Source organism: Pipistrellus kuhlii, unplaced genomic scaffold (genome assembly GCF_014108245.1).
Source record: "Pipistrellus kuhlii isolate mPipKuh1 unplaced genomic scaffold, mPipKuh1.p scaffold_m20_p_15, whole genome shotgun sequence".
Lineage (NCBI taxonomy): Eukaryota > Metazoa > Chordata > Mammalia > Chiroptera > Vespertilionidae > Pipistrellus > Pipistrellus kuhlii.
In genome coordinates, this window is record NW_023425460.1 from 13,318,632 (window position 1) to 13,341,507 (window position 22,876).

The 22,876-nt window shown below is 35.5% G+C and overlaps 1 protein-coding gene across 1 annotated transcript in view; it reads left to right on the top strand.

Annotated features, from left to right (window-relative positions):
• The window catches only part of CTNNA3 (catenin alpha 3), a 1,168,431-nt gene that overhangs the window by 609,492 nt on the left and 536,063 nt on the right, over positions 1-22,876 (top strand). Inside the window, exon 8 of the mRNA XM_036438342.2 lies at positions 7,022-7,174. Coding sequence (XP_036294235.1) covers positions 7,022-7,174 — 153 coding nt within the window. The remainder of the gene's footprint in view (positions 1-7,021; positions 7,175-22,876) is intronic.

Here is a 22,876-nt window from a genome sequence, read left to right on the forward strand (position 1 = left end):
TGTTCATCTCTTGTTATAGATTGTGTTGGTTTTTAGTAAAAAAAATAAAACAGAATCCATCGTTCTGCCCATTCATCCTACTCCCCTTGCTTTCCCATGACTTGTCAATCAGCAACACAGAAATGTTTTAACTTTGGTTCAAAGAATCATTGAATTTCTTCTGTGAGAAATGCGATAAATTGTTTAGACATATCCAGAGAGAAGCAAATTATACATTTTGGGTCAACAAGATGAAATGTCATAAATGACTTAGTGTTTATTTGTTTCAACCCTCTTGCTCTGTGACTTGAGAACAAAGACAAAAGTTCTTGGCATGGTGTTCCAGATTCTCTGTAATTTGGCTCCAACTTAATCCCCATAATTCTTAATGTTCTTTCCCCTTCCACTCACTTTCTCCATTCTTCCTACCACAGCAGCACATTAACCTGTTCTCTGACTGAAAAGTCTCCTGACTTCTCACCAGGTTTTCCATCACCTTTCTCCCCACCCCCAAACACAAGTGTATTTGAATATATGGCTTATTCAACTTGATGCCTTCCTGGCTCCTCCTATTTCCCCTACCTAACCCCTAATCCACTGAGGAAATTCAAGAGGAACATAAATACTATTTCTCCAATGAAACCTTTGCATTTTTCACTGGCTGGAATTAATCTTTTTCTTCCCAGAGCACTCATAGCATGTGGTATTCTATTATAGCAGTGATCATATTTAGCCAGTATTTCTCTTCCCACTGAATTTTGAATCCTTAAAATGATAGTTAGGACATCGCTCATTTAATAAATGCTTCCCAAAGCTCTCTATCAACTGTAGTCCTTACATTATTTGTTTTTATCCCTAAAACAGGAAATAATGCCATAATAGTATCTTTATTCCTCTGGTGAGTCAATTTGCAAACATCAACCAACTACCTTGTAGAGCCAACATTTGAGCTCACATCTGTTCAACCTCACTCTAATTTGTAAGTTCATCTTCAGAACTTCCAGAGCCAATACCCTGATTTTACTGCCATAAATTATTTTTTCTTATTTGACATGTTTTTATAATTTAGATATTATTCTTCATTCAGTCTTCTTTCCCATTATTTATTTAAGAAATACATACCTATTGAAATTCTTAATAGGGGAAGAAGATTTTTAAACCTTTATTTTCTTAAAATTTTAAAATAATGAATTTATTCCACATCTATTGTATTATTCACAGTGAAACATACATTTATTTTCATTAAAGGCAAATTAAAAATGTTATGTGTATATATTGAGAGAGAAAAAAAACTTATTTCTTAAATGCCAAAGAAAGCACTTAAGATATGTCAAATAAGACAGAATTCTGGTAAAAAGAAAAAAACCCCCACAAAATTATAACTTGATCAATTCTTTAGTTGCTGAATTGCTAAATTACTATATTCATCTCTTCTTCATGTTGTTAGTACTAGTGTCACACTCAGAAAAAAAATGTGGAGGATTTATACCTCCTTTTCATCATTATCATCATCAAATAATATTAAGTATCCATAAGATACAAGTCCCATTAAATTGACACAGTATGTATATGCTGAATTAATTGTTAGGTAATTTAGTTCCTATTAGTCAGTTGAGTTTTGAAAGTTATATCTTACTATTTGATTTAAAATTAAAATGCCATTAACATGCACAAATATAAATTGTCCTAGTTCCCTAAGGATTTCTTTTCTAAAATACTTTCTCTTCTTTCCTCTGTCCCTGACAGTTTCATTCTCTCTGTTTCCTCATTTGGTGGTGGTGGGCTGTGTGGGGCTGGGCTTTCTTACAGTTTTCTCATACAGCTTTCACTTTGGGGTTTTGATTGTAGAGAAATATATTATTTTTTATTTGAGATCCCAAACCACTTACATCAGTGGGAGATAGAAAAATTGATGTCTCAAATCCTTTTATTAAATTGTAGTGAGAAAGATGGAAAGCCCCTCAGTTTGGTTTTGTGCCTGACATCTTTCATACAGGTATTTATTAAAAAATACATATACCTTTAACTTCTGTTGGCCTCCCACTTACTTCAAATCTTAGTTTTGCAGCTTCTAAGGTTTTCTCATTTCTACATGGGCATGTTGGATTCTTCCTTAAAGTTTTTGTCTATCACATAAGTAAAAGGAATGAGTTATTCCATTAGACAGAAAAATACTATGGAAATAAGATAGAGCTGCCTCAGTATTTATATAGGTATAAATGATAGTGTAATTGAAGTGAAAAATATCCCATATGAATATGTTAGAACATAAAAGAAAATTACTTAGCATAGCATTCAAGGCCTTCTGTCTTGTCCCTAATATGTGTTTCTAGTTCCATCTTATAATAATTCCTCTTTCACAGTCACCATATCCAAGGGCAGAATCAAACCCAATGGTGTGCAAAGCAGAAGTGGCAAAGTGTGATTATCATTGGGTAGTTTATATAAAACATTGGAGTCAGCTACTTGGTATGCAACCAAACAACATTAACACCAGATAAACATGTCAATTTTATATTGAATTCTTCAGAAAGCAGATCCCGAGACTGGGGTCTTACTACAGGCTGTTTATTTGGGAAGTGAAACCAAGAAGTGAGTGTATGAGACCATGAAGTGTAAGAGGACAGATAGGGAAGGAGGAAAGGATATGCTATTGAGGTTGCCACCATAGGCAACAGGAGCTTAAGGGACTCTGAGAAGGCATATAATGCATTCCAGAATTGCCTGACCCAACGAGGGAGGCTGGGATTTTATCCAGCAGCTCCCTTCCCCATTGCTGAAGGGTGCTTCCAGTGGCGTTGACTCTTCAGAACTTCCAGCCCATTTGTACTTGAGCTGAGAATCTTACAGAGGCTTGGAGCAGGCCCCGAGAAAGAACAACACAGAGAAGCATGGAACGCACTCAAGGTGGGATGTCTTCGGAGGACTTGGGTCTGCTCCCCACAGCAAGAGCTGAAATCAGAGACAGGTCCAGAGGATGAGATGTAAAGCAGCAAACGCCTCTCCTGTAGTCCCTAATCATAGCTGTGAATGTGATGCTACAAGTAAATGACCAGGAATCAGCAAGATAGATGATGCAGTGAGAACATTATGGTTTGGTTGCATTAATTGTGCTGTTTATTATTTGCATGGCCTAAGATGCTCTCCAAACAAAAGATATTTTCCTGCCTGCTGTGTGATACCTCTTAAAGGCATCATTCATGTCTAGCACAACCCACCAATTTATGTCCATTTTATTGTTATCTTTTATTCTTTTTGTCTTCATTTGTGTGTTTTTTTTCTTCTTTTTGCCTAATTTTTTTTCCATTACCTTTATTATACTCATTTAGATCTTATTTCAATCCTCGATCTACCACTATGTCTTGGTAACACTAAATACTTACGATACTCTGAGGATCCCTCTATTTTCTTTGCTTATTATAGTCTCTGTTCCTAGGATGTTGTATTTCCTACTTCCTATTCAGCTTTTAAAATGGAATACATGTAGTTCATATAAAGCCTTGTTCACCATGACAATCATTGCACATTTTCTCATTCATTTTTTTTAAAGGTACTCATCAAACTCTGTGCATTTCTAATTCCCTAATAGTTACCCTGTCTTTTTCACCCTGGCATTCCTCAGGTTTCCTAGAAGGGTGCCTTGCCCGTAGGCAGCTCAAAATGCATTTTGTTAACTTGAATGAATGTACAATTACGGGTCAGAAGATTTATTGAGCTCATTATATTTGACATTATATTATGTCAGATCATTTTAGCCTATTTTCCAACAGAATTTTGAAGACATTGGCATAGAATTATTTGGAAGCTCATTTTCCAGTCCTAGTCTTGTCTTACTGAACATAATACCACACATACGTGGTACATCTTTTCTCATTTAATGTGTTATGTAGTTAGCAACATGCCTTACAAAATGCAAAAAACAAACAAACAAACAAACAAAACACCCCACAATTGCTCCTAATTTGGTTTAGTATTTTAAAAAAACAATTTAGCCAAATAGTTAATTTATTTATTCTGTAATTAACAGTAAATTGGCTGTGCCTTGAATCTCACATTTGTAATGTATTTTAACACTTGTGTACGGAAAAAAGAATTTATTTAATATCTAGGAAAATATAGTTGAAGCCTTAAAAAATAATTAAAAAAAAGAAAAGAACAGGGAGTAAAGACCATTAAAATGAAGGTAAGACAAAAGGTAGTATCACAGAGGGGAGAGGAACAGACCATAGCAAACGGATGCAGCACTGGAAGAAGATTGCTATAACTATTTAAGTGTTTACAAAACTTGGCACAATGTGTCACAATTGTTATTTCCATCTCCTTAGATTTTTTGTATGATGATAGATAAAAAATGTGTTCTTTTTAAAGCATAAGAGGACAATTTGACTTCCTGTGTACAGTAGTAGATGGAAAAAACATCAAAGTCTTTTATATGAGAAGCAATCCCTTTTTAAAACTGTCTTGATATAGTTGATACCACATATTGCTTCTTCATGTCCTAAATTACTAAAAATATGTTTATTCTTGTTTGTCTCCCATTTATTCTTTAAATCATAGCAAAAGGACTCCTACTCCTACTTTTCCAGGATTATGCTCACTAAGTTTTCAGCAGTTAACCTGTTTAGTGATCCAATCTAATAGACAAGTCTTGGTTATTTTCATTTAACTTATCTTTAAAATTATATTTGGAAACCTATTATCTTTTGAAATCTCCTTGCTGCCAGTCTTCTAGTTAGTTTCCTTTATTATAATATTTAATAACTCACTTTTCCACTGGATTATAAATAAACATACAATTCCACCTTGACATTTTTCACAACCTTGCTCTTGGTAGAAATCTAAAGAATAGTGTTCAGTATATCTATTGAATTGAATCAAATAGAAAAGAAGCCTCAAGTTCATAATGTAGGTATTATAGTTGTGTTTGGTACAGTAAGTTTATCTGAAGAGCACTGACACGGAGATTTATTTGAAAGTTTCTCCTTTATATGCTCTTTGATTAGGCCATGGACACAGTGTAGTGATGGCCAGGGAGAGAAGGAAGGGATGGGTGGAGATGGGCAAAGGGTTTGAGGATTGTGGACATCTGTAAGAGTGTCAACAATAATTTTTTTTTTTTAAGTTTCTCCTTTAGTTTTTTGTCCATTTGCTCTCATCATCACAGTCTCTTTTTTTAGGTTTTACTCTTCCATCTGGATGACTCCCACAAATGGTACTATTTGTTTTTTAAAAATATATATATTTTTATTGATTTCAGAGAAGAAGGGAGAGGGAGAGAAAGATAGAAACATCAATGATGATAGAAAATCATTGATTGGCTGCGTCCTGCTGGGGATCAAGCCTGCAACCCAAGCATGTGCCCTGTCTGGGAATCAAACCTCTGTGCCCTCCTGCTCCATAGGTGGATGCTCAATCACCGAGCCACACCAGCCGGGCAAATGTTATGATTTCCTATAATTTTATTTTCTGACTTCTTCTCACTGTATCTCTCTCTATGATCTTGTCCTTGGCTTAAATTGCCTCCCATATGTTTGATGGCTTTCAATTGCATACCTTTAATGCTGATCCTTTCGCTCTCCTCCATATGTCCTGGTTACAAATGAAAGAAGAAAAAGATGAAGGGGAGAAATTGCCCTTTAAAACGGTTCCCCTTCTGAGAGTTTCCTTCTACTTTTATGTATCTGGAACTAGTACTACTCGTAGTTCCCAGTTCAAGTGCTACCTTATGATTTCTTGCCTGACTTCCTCGGTTCACTCTTTATGGAAGTCAAATACATTGGCCATTCACTCTGTTTGCCTTGTAACCCCTTAGTACTCTACACCCTGTCCTAGTAGTGCTCAGTAAATATTAATTAGTTGTCATCAGTGATTTGCCTTTCTGCATACTAAATAGAAGTTTTCCTACAGCCTTTGTGAAATTGTTGGTAGCCAGAAAATTTCACAGTTCTGAGCAAGTTCTACTATCTTAGGTAGAGGCATTTTTCTCTCAGAAATCTATAATTATTATGGATTAATTTTTCTGAATGAAAGAGAGAATATACTCTTTTTTATGTAGCTACATCATTCAACCCCTTTAAAGTGTATTATTATCTCTCATGTAATCCAAAAGTAGGTTAAATGTCTATTGGATTAAAAAATACCCTAAAATATAATTTTCACAAAAGGCAAATTACAAATTTCCTATTTAATAGCTATTCACTTCTATGTTTTATTGTATAGAGATTATTAATGTAAATGAGGAGGTGATAAAAAAAAAACTCTGGGGCCATTCATAGTCATTGAAATTGTTAATGAAATATTTCATGATATGTGATCCTTATATAAATTCCATTTATTAATTTTCTAATGCAGTTTTAAATTTCTGGAACTATCTGCTGAGTACAGTAATTGCCATTGATTGTCATTTATAAGCTTATACATAATCTAATTTAAAGGAACTAATTGTAGCAGAATGTTACACTTGTTTAATAATTTAAGGTGTGAGGGCTAGAACAATTAATGAAAATGAAGAAAATTGGACATCACACTCATTTATTATTCTCCTTGCTCTATTAATCTATTATCAACTGGCATAATTAGTGAAATAACTTGGTTTAATTACCATGAAGTCTGCAATTTAGCTAATCAAAATTTATCAGTTCCTCCAACAAGGTAGAAAACATTTCATAATTTTGTAATTATGAAAATACATGATGTACAATGTTGTTTGTACATGTGCATAAATATTATAATAGGTCAATTTCTTGAAGGAAAAAATGAAGTGTTATCACTTATAGTCTAACTTCTGGGGTATTAATAAATACAACTAAAGGAAAAATTAGTGACTTTTGAGAGCAAGAGAGCTATTGCTCAATGATATTTTTTCCAATATATGGCTTGTTTTAGCTTTGTAAGTGACATATATACACAGTCATAAATATGACTTTTGGGATTGTGCAAAAAATATATATAAAATTTTGTAGCTACTGAGATTGTAAAACTATAAAATAAGCTGAACTATTTCCTGATTTTTTTAAAACATGGATTTTCTGTTTCTTCTCAGCTCCGAAAGGCTATTATAGATCATGTGTCAGACTCCTTTTTGGATACGACAGTCCCACTTTTGGTTCTCATCGAAGCTGCCAAGAATGGTCGGGAAAAGGAAATAAAAGAATATGCCGCGATATTTCGTGAACACACCAACAGACTTGTAGAAGTAAGTGTGCATTAATTTTAACTACTCTATGTATGGGAGAATGAGGCCTTCATTCCTCATTTACAGTCAAATTATACTTAAATAATGTCTGAGAACCTTTATTACCAATAAGCAGAGTTGGGCCAAAGTAATATAGAGGCATATATGCCAAACTGTATAAACCATTCCCCATTGGCTAGGAAAATGAGCAATTTATTTAGAAGGAACTATAAACTATCATCAATACTTTTAAATGAATATTTTTTTCAGAGCTACACAAATAAGCTTGTTAAATGCAGATACTTTGTTCTATCCTTACAAATATTTTCCCTTTATAACTTAAAAATACCAAAGATTCTATCTTGTGCTAATATTTTCTACCATATTTTCATGGCTGTATTACTCCTTCGGCCTTTCAAAGAATATTCCACAATATAATGTGACTATAGAACAAGAATGTAGGATGTGGAGGAGTAGAGAGTTCCAGAGTAATTAAATAACTGTATAGTTTATTGGGCTGGTTCATGTCTTAGATGGAACAAGAGGAGATGATAAAACTTAATTTCTCCTACTTACAAACTGAAAACATTGAGATGCTCCATGATTTGGGAAACAGGGTGGCATATTGTTCCAGGAATCATGAGGGGCTAAGTGATTCCCAGGAGACACATCATGGAACCTATTGTATTATGGGCATCAAAATGCAGTCACAGTAATGTGACAGTGTTCACAGGGCTGGGAAACAGTGGCAGGAAGGGATAAATGCAATTGACCACATCTGTATACCAGAGAGAGATGCTGCTGGTGTCCTTCAGTATGACTGTATCAGTTGTTAAGGCTAGTGTCTATTGTCATTGTCAGTGCCCATGACATATTGGTTACTAAAGGTTTAGACGGTCATGCCTTCCTAAACTGGTTATGAACACTGGTGTAATATGTGTTTGGGGGCCCAAATTGCTTGTAAACTTGTGTTAGAAATAGTCATCATCTGGGTTAGAATCACAGCTTTCGATATAGCATATACTAATATATAGGGCTTTACCAACCTCTTTAATGTGGGTCCACTGGAAAGGGAGTGTCTAATGTGGCTAGCACTTGTACCATAAGCTCTCTGAATCCCAGTCTTCACATCTCAAAAATGAAAGGAATTGATAAATTGATTGCTCAGAACACATCAGGCCTAAACCTTCTCCACCTTCAATTTTGACATGTCCTTTGAACTTGTCAAAGAATTCCATGAAACAGGGCAAGGTTACAATTCTCCTTGGCCTTATATGGAAATAAAGGTACAAAATCCAAACCAAGTTAATTAGAGTCACAGCTTATTTCCAGATTTGCAGTTTTTAACTAATTAGTTCAATTATTTATCACTTACCTGCTTTTTTTAAAAAATATATATTTTATTGATTTTTATACAGAAAGTAAGGGAGAGAGATAGAGAGTTAGAAACATCAATGAGAGAGTGTCATCGATCAGCTGCCTCTTGCACACCCCCTACTGGGGATGTGCCCGCAACCAAAAGGTACATGCCCTTGACCGGAATCGAACCCGGGGCCCTTCAGTCCCCAAGCCGACGCTCTATCCATTGAGCCAAACCGGTCCTGGCTACTTACCTGCTTTTATTTATTCCTTCTTATCTTCATTCCTCCAATATTTATTAACTATTTCAACAGGAAAGTGTTCAAAGTAAGAGAGCATCGCAGAGCGAGCAGTTGATGATAGGGACTCAGCTGAGTGTAGCCTCTGAGATTTGTGAAAGTTTTGACTAAAAATCTGTTCTTAGTTTAATATTCCTATGGAATAGGAATAATATTTCTATTATATATGTATTATATATCTAATATTATATATATATATAGAGAAGTATCTATTATATATTATATATGTGTTTATTAAATATAATATAATATAATATAATATAATATAATATAATATAATATAATATATCTTAAAGGGAGGATATGCTGAGAATGTAGCCCTTCAAAGGTTTGACTAGGCTAGACATACAAGATGGCACATTCCCATAACTGAAAGTGATGTTAGCTCTCCTCTGGGAGCTTAGCTGTGGGTGTGGAGTGGAGCACCAATACATGATTCTGAGGTGAGAAGTTCTAAGAGCAAGCCAGACCCAGGAAGAAGAAGCTTGACATTCTTTTAAGTCCAGGGACAGAAAATGGCAGGGTTCCTCTGGGTTTCACTGGTCAAAGCGATCCCAGAGCCTGCCCCAACACAAGGAGGGGGCGGCAGGTGGGGCATGAGACTCCACTTCTCAATGGAAGGAATGAGGAAGGATTTGTGGCCACCTTCAATCTACGACTCTTCTCTGGGCTTCATTTTCTTTATCTATAAAGTAAAGGCTTTTTTAAAAAGGTAATAGCTAAGGCCACTACTAATTTCTAAAGTTCTATGATCCAACAAATACTTTTTAAAATGAGAGAATTCTATTTTTCTAAGAGATAGAGCCATAGGAGAAAATGAAAATGATGTTTAAGTATATCACTTCCACAGTGTGTTCCTTATCAACAAGTAAACAAAAAGAACATTCTATTTATCTCCCAGGAAAATTATTTTTGAAAGGAGATGTCTAACCAAAACAACAGAGAAAAATGATCATTCATTTATTACAAACATCGAGATAGAAGTTGGGAAAATAGGAGAGCAAATACATATCTATTTCAGAAGACATTCTGAGTTCACGTATAGATTACTTGCCATTTTCCCCATCCCATCCCCACTTCCTACTACCTCTCTAGCACAGACATGCACATATACCCATCTTATTCCCAAGCTGGGCAATTTCACATAGCAAGGCAGAAAGTCTTAGGTTCTAAATGGCTTCAAGAAAAAGTTATTTTCAACATGTCTGGTTTTTGACACCTCCACTATGTTTGTCAGAGAAATCTAAAATCAGTGAACTTGTTGAAGTAAAACTTAAATAGGAAAAAACAAAAAGTTCACTTTTAAAGAATTCCTATAGATCTTGAAGAAAATTCCATGCTGTTAAAAGAAACACTTTAGATAATGGTTAATGTATAACTTTTACAAAAAAAAGATAGTAAAAGGTAGAACTGAACCCAAAGCAAAAAAAGACCAACCATTACAAAATTATATGGGTAATAACTAGAAAACCAAAAGCATTTGGATGTTGGAGAAAAATAAAATGGGAATAAGGAGAAAACTGGCCAATAATTAGACTTGAACATTCCTATCCTGTAGCAGAGTTATGTCTTAGGTCTCCTGTTATATTATCATATAGTTTGCATAAAATTATAAAATGATCATTCATAGTACCAGTAATTGGAGAACTTAGGTCCTTATGACTGATTTTATTTTGTTGTACTGAACTAAGTAGCTGTTATGCAAAGCTGCTCCCACTTTGCACATCCAACTTACTCCTTATTTTTTTGATCCACCACACCACAGTGGGAAGGAGAAGCAGGAATCAAGAAGCTGGCATTTTGAAAGTCATCTTCGCTTAGTGATTAGCAATTAATGACAAATGTTCTCATTGAATTATTCTTCCGAGTACTTTGATCTTGCACACATAATCACTTAGAGCACCAGGAACTCTACTGGCTTTCATGAGAAATGCCTATTAAACAGGAAGCTTAAAATATTAATTTTATCTTAAAAACAAAAATATCTGGTGACTAGGGTATTTTATCTTTTATCATCCTGAGCCTTCTTGAATGGTAGCAGTCTTTACAGGTAGTGACAAATAAATCGGTATTGAATGAAGGAACACATTCCTAGCAGCAACACAATTCTCATTCTCTCTAAAAACTTGACTTTGGGGATTTCTGTAACTGGACTTGGGATTATATGCCTGAGTCCAATTATTTAGTAGAGTAGCTATCCACTCCACTGCACATGGATAGTACCTTAAAATTCTTCTTCACAGTGATTTAGCAGATGCCTTTGCCATTAATTGTCAAGAGCAGGCACTATAAACCCTGCTCCAAATTTTTGCTAAGGAGTCTGTGACAATTTAACAGCATCTTTAGAGGACTTTGCCCACTCTTAGAGGTATAATCTGTAACTTTAATGTGGTGAAACAACTATTATTCAGAAGAATAATTGTCCTTATATTCAACAAATGTATTATTTATTAGAAGAGTCATATAATAAATAGTACATATTTCTCTAAATTTAATTTTAAAACTCCACTATTATTTTTGAATCACATTTTACTTTGTTCTCAGAAAAATCAGTCCATGTTGACACTACAGTTGCTACCAACTACACCAGTAAAATTTCCAGTTTATCTCATGGATTGTAGCATATTAATTATTATTAGATCTGGCAGTGTTAATGATTTAGACCTGAAAACATTCTGTGAATTAAAAAAGTTTCTCTATGTGAAAAGCCAGCTTCGGCAGTGCTTTGACTTATCAAAAATTCATCTGTGTTCTTGCACCTTATTTTAGTAAGTTTCATGGGAGCCTTTCATCAAAAAAAGAAAGAAAAAAGTGGGTGGACATTTAATTATAATATTTCCTTCCAACCTACAAAGCTGATTGTTCTCACTCACAGAATGGTGAGCCAGATTTAGCCAAGCCCCAGCGCCAAGAGATAAGTCTTTAAAGGGACTCTTACTGTCCTGCAAAACGTGCTTGTTGTTCTCTGCTCTACTGATATCTTTGCCTATTGATAGGGGCTGTTCAGTGTCACTCATTGTTGAATTGGTCATCTGCTATCAAATAAGGATATTCTCAGTTATCAGTAAATAAAGCTGTTGGAGACCCCTTCTATTTTTCCTCTGTCTCCCTTCAAAAGGAATCAACAAATCCATACTTACAGTTGTATACAAACCAGCAACTTTCTCAGTGAGCATCTTGGCAGCTCTCCTCTTTTGGAGGGAAGAGAAGCTATAGCTAGGGCAGAAATGCCTTTGCTAATGTGGAATGGAGCACACAGGTGTGACTGTCCACTCCCTGAGTTAGAAACCCTCAGCATATTATTCCTCTTTCAGCTAAAAGACATGATGAAAGTCTAGTGAGTGACCTTTCCATGCTTTAGAGGTTTCTGTATAAATTTTCCATTCATGGTCTTTGGAATATAGGAAAAGGGTAGTTTATGATTACAGAAAAGTCAGAGACTTTCCACAATAATAAAGAACATATTATTTTAAAATATGTAGCTTTTATTGATAGAGAGAGAAAGAAAAAAGAAAGAGAGAGAGAGATAATGATGAGAGAGATTCATTGATTGGCTGCCTCCTGCATCTGTATGCCTACACTGGAAATCAAGCCTGCAACCTGGGCATGTGCCCTGATTGGGAATGGAACCATGATTTCCTGGTTCATAGGTTGAAACTCTACTGCTGAGCCATGCCAGCCAGGCAGGAATAGATAATTTTGAATGGAATATTAGTGTTTTGGGGAAAAAATATATGGGATTAGAATATTATGGGAATTTGGCATGAAGTAAGCAATATTTACATCAAACCTTGAAGACTAAGCAGGAGTTGGACTTGAAAACTAGAACTCCAACTGGCGATAACAGCATGCTCATTCCCGTGTTCCAGAAATCATATAAATTAAAACTAAATGGCTAAATTGGATGAAGCATGAAGTGGAATAGAGGCAGTTTTGCATATTTGATTGCCAGGGTGAAGAGGTTAGGTTTCATCTTAGGGAACTGGATTCAGGTGAGAGGCAGAGGGAAGGGTTTACAGGCAGTCATATTTTAAAAGAGTAGGGGAATGGACTCTTGCATTTGGATATAAAAATTTTAACCCCCAACAATTGATTCAATCTCATGAGCACAGTCTGGCATTTAAAAAGGACTTAAAGTGCATTTAAAGTGTAACTTATCATCATATAGAGGTAAGAAAATTAGTTTTAATCATGAAATTGGAACAGAAAAGTAAGTGCCTCCTGACTTAATGGTACCAGATCGAGGCTACCCATTAGAAATAGAAGGCAAACTACATACATAATTTAAATTTTTCTAATAGTCATACTAAAAAAAGTAAAAGTAAACAGGTGAAACTAATCTCAACAATATGTTTTATTTAACCCAGTGTACCTCAAATATTATTTTGACATGAAATTGATATTAAAAACTAATGAGATATCTTTCATTCTTTTGTACTTAGTCTTAGAAATATGGTATGTATTTTATATTTATAGCCTATCTTAATCTAGACTGCTCACATTCTATGTGTATAATATTCTGTGGCTGGTGGCTATTGGACTACAAAAATGATTAGCAAATTGAGGTCAGGAGTATATTCATTCATTAATTTATTCATCCATTCAACAAAGATATCTCCAGTGCCTACTATATGTCATGTTCTGTGTTGGATGCTGGGAATGCTGTCTAGAGCCTTTGTTTTTGTTTCCTTAGCCTGATATATAGGAGTGCACTATTCAATAAATCATTGTTGAATTATTAATTAGCATATAAACAAATGAAGCAGAATGTTTATTAATCGTATGGAAAATATTTTTTAAAAATTTTTATTTATTGATTTGAGAGAGAGGAAAGAAGACAGAGAGAAAGAAAAAGAAACATTGACTTGTTTTCCACTTATTTATATATTCATTGGTTGATTCTTTTATGTGCCCTGACCCCATCAAACACATAACCTTCACATATGGAATGATGCTCTAACCAACTGAGCTAGTCTACAAGGGCTAGAAATCTTAAAGATGATAAACTGTATGACTTACTGCGTGACCTGTGAAAAATGGAAACAGATTTGGATTTGAATTCTGACTTGAAGTTCTTGGAAAAGTCATTTAATATCTCTTGTATGTATCTTGTAAAAGGCATACTCCATTGTAAAGTGAAGATAACAGTAAGATCAAATGGGATGACAGATTAGGTACAAAATGTTACATGATGTGGACAGGGTTGTTCAATGAATAATAGTCTTCTTTCTTTTCCTCGATTTAGCATGTGTGTTTTTTTTTTCTTCAAAATGTTATTTGAGAAAAAGTCACTCGAATCTCCAATACACCTAATAAGCAATGGCATTTTCCTTTTGAAAATTTGATTTGATAAGATAATTTCAAATTTACTGTAGCTTTTGGATTTTTGTATTCAACTTTCAAAAATAGTTAAAAAAAAAGTGTTTTTAAAGAGTATTAAAAGTCAACTGCAAAAGTTCCTGTAGGAATTATGTAGTCAAAATGTGATATACAATTAACTAGTGTGTGAAACTTCTCTGAAACCAAAAACTTCCCAATATTATTCTTCATGATGGTATTTGACCAAGAGTTAACAAGTAAACATGCCAGCTGACTGACAAGTAAACTCAGGTCTAGAACCCAAACTTTGTTTTAATCACCAGTCTGATCATGAAATTGGGACTGATCTATTCCTCTTAGTCAGTTCACTATTCCAATTAAAAATATATACTGAGTCCCTAAAATGTGGTCTTTTGAGCTCATCTACACTGTTAAAACCTGGTTCCATTTATGGTGTTGTTTTTTGTTTGTTTGTTTGTTTGTTTGTTTGTTTTTAAGAGAAGAGTTCTAGTCTTCTGCTTAAGTGATTTTAGCAAATCACTAAACCTCTGCAATTCAATTTAATTATATGTAAATGTAAAATGAGGGGTTAAATATCCTTCTCCATTCCTGGCATTCAAAATTCGGAAGCAGAGAGTAAAGTTATTTGTTTTATGCAGTAAATAATATGGTCATTCATGGAGGAGACTGGTTAACCAGAAGTATTGGAAGAGTGGGGTCTTTATGGACCTTACAAGACAAAAATAACTTTTTTGGATAATAAAAAAAGAGAAAAACAAGAAAAAAAAATTAAATTCAAATATATAAAAATATTTAGTAATCTGTACCAGCAATAGGCAAAACACTTTCTACTTATTACCCCACTACATCAATACTCACAACAGACATTTTGCTGATTCGGAAACTCTGTCTGAAAGAAATTAAGCAGCTCTTCTGAGGTCAAATAGCTAATAAATAGCAGAGTAGGGCTTCAGCTCGGTTCTATCAATGTCAGAGACTGAAGGAATAAAGGTAGCACAATAAATCTAAGAATGGATGAGCCCAAGTTTTATATATTTCATTTCTTGAAGGAGAGAGGTAAAAACCTTTCTGAATGCTTTTAGACAAGAGACCTGCTATTAAGGAGATCAAGCTGTGAAAGTTCCAAGAATCTCTAATCTTACACTTTCCTTGCTATAGAAGTAGGAAGCCAGAAGCACACATGAACTCCTCTGTATGCATTCTTTATAATTCTTAGGTAACTGTTTAGCTCCTGCTTGGTGATTAGTCCGGGATGAAAGGCCTACCTGAGATCAGATGTCATTTTCTGATGAGGAAGTACAAGTAGTCCATTTGTAAGTTGAATGTTTGTTTGAATCTTAGAATATATTTTGCCTTTTAATCACCAGTATGTATACTACTTAGCTTTCTTGTATTAGTTCCCTAATACAAGTTTAAAATTGCAGAGCATTTTATTAGGAATATTCTTCTAACCTAACATGCATGTAGAGGTACCTCTCCCCATCACTCAGTCCACTCTCAGCCTGTTTTTCAGAGAATCTCCAAGGTAGAGGCAGAGAATTCAGGTGCTTACAGTAGGAGGACAAACAAGTGATGAGTGAGAAGGGAGTACCTATGATGCAATGAAGAACCTCGGCCTACTTTAAGAGATGGACATCAACTCAGCCTTGGCCACCAGGCTCTGTGGTGTCAGACAGAATTTCTTAAAAGTACCCAGAAATACAGATTTTAATATAAAAGTATGTTGATTTCCAGTTGTAGACCAATGAATCAATTTAAAAGAAAATAAAAGCAAAAACACAGTCCCATCACTTGTGCCGATACATAATGCCAAGGACCACTAGTTTTGCAATCTCTGCTCTCTAAGGTCAAGTTTTGAAAGACAAACTTCAGCAAGATGGATTTGTGTAAATTACTGGGATAAGATACTGTCATATTAGTGGGAATCAGGTATTGTAGGTAGGGAGTAAAAATGCAAGAAAGGAACTTGGTTTGGGGAAGTGGGTTTCTTCCAGCTTTCTTTTCAGTAGTAGTTAACCTTGAAAATGGAGGTGAACTTAAAAGGGTTAAGCACACAGAGAAAATAAACTTTTCCCTCTTATTTTCTCTGTTGTTTGCAAGCAATGCTAGTGTAGGGGTGGGGAGAGGATAAGGAGGATCTTGCCAAAGGACCATTCTCATGTACATTAGGCCTGTTGAAAGCTACAGTTGTGTGTCCAGAAAATCCCTTCATAAGAAAACAGTTATGCTGGATACTTTCTGCAAGATTAAAGTGCTCGACTTGATGCTTTTAAAGGAATTGTTCTGTTACTGAAAAATGAAGTCAAATTTACTCTGAATCCCATTGATCACCTTGTATAGAGAGTAAACAGCATGCAGAGAGACTTGGGTTTTCTAAATCAATTTGATATATATATATTTTTTTAAATTATCCATGGAGCTCCAAAAGAAAAGCAGAACATACTTCCAGGATAATTCAAATACTTTTGCGCTTTGAATTAGCCCAGTAAATAACTACTACAAATTGTCTTTCTTTCCCCCTATCTTTCACTTAAACTATCTCACTCACCACTACTATACACCAGTATAATCAAATTATTACTCCTTGTATCCAAGGAGACTAAGATGGCCTTAATTTTTCTTTGCTAGCAATATGATGTCAAAGGAGCTTGCATTATGTTTGCAAAATCCATTTATTCCTCAAATATATATATGTACAATCACACACACACATACACACACACACTCATACACACATATTTAAAAAAGGATCTGTGCTGGGTGCTGAGGTGAATTCAATCACAGACAGAGAAAACATAGACTCTGCCCTATAGGAGCTTATCAAGTAGGATCAGTGGTTGTCAGGAATTGGGGGAAGGGATGAACAGGGAGAACACAGAGACTTTTTAGGGCAATGGAAATATTCTGTAAGATACAGTTATGATTGAAACAAGTCATTCTACATTTGTCCAAACGCATAGAATGTAGAACATCAAGACTGAACCATAATGCAAACTCTGGTTTATCTGATAATTATTAGGATATGGCATGTCAATGTAGGTTCATCAGTCGTAACAAAGGCACCATTCTGTGAAGGATGCTGATAGTGAGTGGACAGGAAGTATCTGAGAAATATCTGTACTTTCCACTCAATTTTACTGTGAATCTAAAAGTTTTCTAAAACTAAACTTTATCAATTAATTATTTTGTTAAATATTACTTTATTAATTTTTAGTTTTATAGAAATGAAAATACCATGGTATAAAGAAAATCTAAGATAATGTTTTACTGGTGAACATATGCCTCTGATCAACAGCTGATTAAAATTATTTCAATGTTTTGATATAAACTCTATAGCCAGAATCTCCAGGATATTAATTAAACAAGAGCTATTATGCATCTGTCACCCAGCAGCTGATCAGACATAAAATACACCTAGGAAAGCAGCCACAAGAGGACATTTACACTCAAATTAGCAGATTTATCTGATTTAAAAAATTCAACTGTTTTTAGTAATACTGGCAAGGACCAGAGGAGAAACATTAAAGCAGTCGTCTTTTTTTTTTTCTTTAAAAAAAAAGATGAACTTGACGTCAGAGAAAATAGCTCTGGGATTGCTTTATGAGCTTGGAGACACACACAGGGATCTGACACCACTGTTTTACATATGCTGGGAGATTTAGAAGGCTTTTGATCCCCAGATGCATACATTTTATGTTATCATACTTTTCCAATTTCCCAACCCCCTTACATTAGCTTTCCTTGCTTAGTTTTGGTATGTGGTGATGCTGATGCCTTTGATGCCAAAGAAGAGTCGATGAGCTTTATGGCAAGACCTGACAGCAGGAAACACAGTCAGCAGAATTTTAAAATAAATGGACTGTCACCATCAATTATTTTGTTTAGAAATCTGAACTGTTGTCAGTATAAGCATCCCATTTGACCTAGAAGCTCAAGTCAGTGGGGGAGGGTGCACTGGGGGAAGAGAGGAAGGGGGAATCCCCTCATTCTGTACCTAATTTTATTATTTTTATCATTGTTATAAATCTTTGTATTGCACAAGAGGAAGATGAATGAGGAAAAGCATAGGGAGCACCTAAGATCCATCTGTTTCTATGCTTGTTTCTAAGATACCTTCCTATCTAAGAACAACCCACACTGGAGTGATTATTCATCACAAGTGTAGGTGTCCCCTTTTTTGGAGTCCTGTTTTCTAACTTTCCCAGTATACGAAAAGCACATTTCCATGACAATCCAGAATGTCACTTCTGGAATTGGTGGTCAGTCTCAGACAGCTCTACAGGGAGCTAGTAGTAAAGGTGAGACCTAAGATGTGACTGGCAGGTAGCTAAGTGGTGGTGCATAGGTCAGTTTTCCATGATTCAGCTGTTCAGAAGCTACCTACTGAATGGAAGGACTGTAGTGCTGCAGTGAGTGTGATCCTACAGGGGATTTTTACACAAGCTAGAGAGGTCTCAGGATTTCTGAATGTGATCACTTACATCAATGCGGATTTAGCAACTTCCTACTCATCATGTAGCCATGATTAACCACTCAGTCCTGAAGAATTTCCAGCTCATTTATTTATATTTTTTAAGGGTGGAAATGATTTTGTTTATCTTAACAGACTGACTGAATATCCTCTCTCTCCAAGATGAGGACCACAGAAAGAAATACACAAATATTAAGGCCCAAGGTGATAGACACTCTCTAAGCTTGTAAGCAGTATTCAAGTACTATAAAATAAAAGTATTTTAACTAGGTTCTGTTCCTGGCTGTGCCACTCGATTGTGGACATTATGCTTTTGTGTAAGTCATCGTCCATCAGCATTTTATTTCTGTGGAGCCTCTATCTTCATTATCTTAACAAATGGAGTATTTTTTCTCTTGGATAATTATTTGAGATTATTGACCAAAAATGTATGAAACATACAATGAATTAACTCCTTCGACCATCCACAACTCCATGACCCCGTCTTTCCAGTTTGTGCACACACACCACACTGCATCCACATTCAGTGACATGTAAGAGGAAGGTGTTTCAGGCTGTGGGAACAAACTTTTAAAGATTCATGCCAGGAGGATGAAAACAGGTGTGCCAAATTTGACCCCCATGAAGAGCCAAGGGAGGTCTCACTTTAGACTCTCTCTTCCTCTGTTTTTATGTGGAGAGACATTGAAGGTGTTTCCTAAGATACCCTATGGCAGTGACTGAACTTTGTGATTTAGTTTCCTCAAATGAAAAATGAGGATAATACTACCTCCCAGGGTATTGTGAAGATACAATTACATGGTTAATGTGCCAGGATTAAAAAAGAAAAGAAAAAAAAGCGCAGATAATTCTTATAGTAATAGCGATCCTGTGCAAGTGCTTTTGTGTGCCAGACAATGTGGCAAGCATTATCTCATTTAGATATTATTTGCCTCCTTTTATAGAAAAGGCAGGTTAAGAATGGTTAAGCCGCTTACCAATGTCACTCAGTGAGAAGATGCCAGAGGAGGATGGGGTGCACAGGTCTGAATGGATTCAAAGCCCATAGTCTTTTTTCCTCCCCATTGTACCTTTATAAAATATCCTTTGTCTTGGCAAATAATTTTGGCCTTGAAATCTATTTTCTCATATTACCTACTAATGTATGTTAGCAGGTAAAATGACAAAATCAACTTTGTTACATCTGGTTGAAGAGGAGGAGACAGACAGAGTGAAGAGCCTGACAGAACCTATAGTCTACATTCTCATTTTGCAAATAGGAAAATTAAGGAACATGCTTAAGGCATACAGATAGTTGGTACAAAGGCGATTTACCAGAGCCCCCTATTTTGAATACCACTAATATAGCTTATAATCTCATGACTTTTCATAGAGTAATATTGTGTCTTGTCTCTTCAGCTAAGAATATCAGCACCTAAATTTCTAGCTCTGTGCAGGATCAGATCCTCCACATGTAGGGCATATAGTGGTCACTCCATAACTGTCAACTGAAAGGCTAAATAAATGTGACCACCTATGAAATGTATCCTTCAGAATCAGGCCTGGCTTTTAAAGGCTGATGAGCTGATACTCTAGTTCAGTGTTTCTCAAACTTCTCTCATGATGAGAATCACCTGGTGGAGTTGCTACAATACAGATTCCTGAGTCCCAACTAAGAAGTGCTAAACTAGAATTTTTGGGAACATATAGGTAAAATTATGTACTTAACTAGTGCTCTAAGACACTGCCCTTAGTGCTAAGGCAGAGCACTAAGTTAAATATACAATTTTAGTATTTAGCTCTTTTGTGCATCTTAACAATGTGTTTCTAAATGGTGGAGTTAATACCAACAGATGAACTTGTTCTCTGGTGTGATTTTTATCAAGTTTACCGATTGGCCTTAAGCAATTGTAAAATAACCAAATAGAAAGTTAATCTAGACTTTGCTCATCAAGTTGAAAATATTTAGAGTCTAGCCCAGCCAGTGTTTTTCAGTGGTTGAGTACTGGCCTATGAGCCAGGAGGTCACAGTTTGATTCCTGGTCAGGGCATATTCCTGCGTAATAGGCTCGATTCCCAGTGATTCTCTCTCATCATTGAGGTTTCTATCTCTCCCTCTCTCTTCCTCTCTGAAATCAATAAAATTATATTTAGAAATATTTAGAGTCTAGGTTGATACTTCTGTAGATCCAAGACTTGCAAATGCTTGAAACTTGAGGATAGCAAAATACATGATGCACTGGAAAGAGGGCAAAGACCTTGTAGTGACTGATCACTAGGTACATGGCCATGACATGATGAAGGAGAGCCATGGAGTGCTGGGGGCAGAGCTGACTGTGAACAGGTGACTGAATTTGTGCCAATCCATATAAAATAAGGAAGCCAGACTTTTAAATAGTTACTCTCAGCTTTTGCAGAGCTTGGGTTAATGTGGTTAAAATAATCTAACACTTAGATTTGAAGTAAGATATTTCAGAAGTCATTAAACAATTGGGGGTCATGGCTTCTGAAATACTTTATTGCACCCTTAAAGACATAGTGGTTACACCTTAGATTCAAGAGTTAACTCAAGTGAAAAGTTTCATTTATTGAAATACAAAATAGGCTTAATTACATGATTCTTATCTCTGTCATTTGGTAAATATTTTATTCTGGGCTCGTGTGGTAGGTAATAACCCTATTTTATGAAGTTGTATTTGACATTTTAAACTAACGAAATTAGCCAATTATAAGCTAACATAAAGTCAATTTAAAAAAAACATAAATGCTAAGCAAACAACTTTTATCTTTGAGTAGCCAATGACCATTAGATTACTACTAGAAATTTGTGCTATGGGACAGTAAATAGAATGAGAGGGTCACTGAGTCTCCACACAAATATTCTCTCTTCACCTACTCTCACTAACTAGCTGCTTGTACTTGGAAAAGTGTTAACCATTCCATTCAGGAGAGAGTTGGCAATAGATTGTCTATAAGGGATTTCTTGCATTACACTTCTGTCACTTAATTCTATAACCCAGGGGAAAAGATCATATGCTAATGACATGATTTTATCTTCTCCATAATAAACGACCTAATTGTTCAAAGGAATAGTATTTTTGACCAATTCAAAGAAATTAAATCTGTACAAAGAAGAGATAAACAGACAAACAAGCCTCTCATAACACAATTTCCTGACAAGTCCTTAGTGCATCCAGAGTGTAAAATCTTAGTAAGTGATTCAAAGCTTCCTTCCTCCACTCCTCCCAGCATGGGATCTTTCCTTTTAAAAGAGAAAGGCCTTACAGAATGACTTTGCAGCCCTCCTGCCTACAATTTACCCTCTCCCTTGCCTCCCCCTGCCTTTTCTCTATCTCCTCCTCCTTCTCTCCAGAGCTCCCATCTTTTCTCTCTCTGAAAGCATTCTTCCTGTACAATTTTCTCTTTTATCAACAACTAGAAGCACCTCATGCCAGACATTTTATGATCCAATTGAGTGTATTACAGTTTTCCTTACAGCAGAAATATAAAAGTCTCCAACATGGCTTTAGACTCAGTATCTGTCTCAGATTAACCACAAGATGTCTCTCCCCCCCCCCCAAGAAAGTATTTACAAAATCTCTTAAGTGGAATTGATATACATAAAAGGAAACTTTTATGTGCAAGTAAAAAACCATGTCTGATGACTTTATTCGTTTCATTTGTTGAGGTTTGTCCTCTATAGAGATTAGTAATTACTCTGTATTTGAACATGATACAATAATGCATATTCACATTTTAGATGTCCGAAGCAATCTCATGACCTAGGTTTATTCCTGTAGAGACATACATCTTATTTTACCAATATAACCAGCTAGGGGGAAGTGCTGGGGTCCTTCAAACCTTTTGGTGCTCCCCTGATCATACCTACGGTAAATGCACATTGGCCAGTGGGTTGGGTCATCCCTGGATCTCCTGTTCCATAATTTAATTTTATACCTCTTCATTTCATATCAATGGAAATGAGTGATTTTTGTCTTTCATATTGTTATTCCTAATTCATGAGTAAATGGTAGAAAACTAGAGACAGGGGAAGTGGTATAAAATGCAAGTCTACTATTCAAACAGTAAAATAAAACAGACAAGAATTACATATTGAATCGTGAGCAGGGGGAAATGAGAGGGGGAAAAATAATTGAGAGTATGAAAGAAGGACCCTCTTGCCTTGCTAATTAGGTATTTCCTTTATGTATAAGAGAATCTTGCTAGATAGGCAATATAATGTAACAGAGGCCACAGAAATACTTATCCAACATA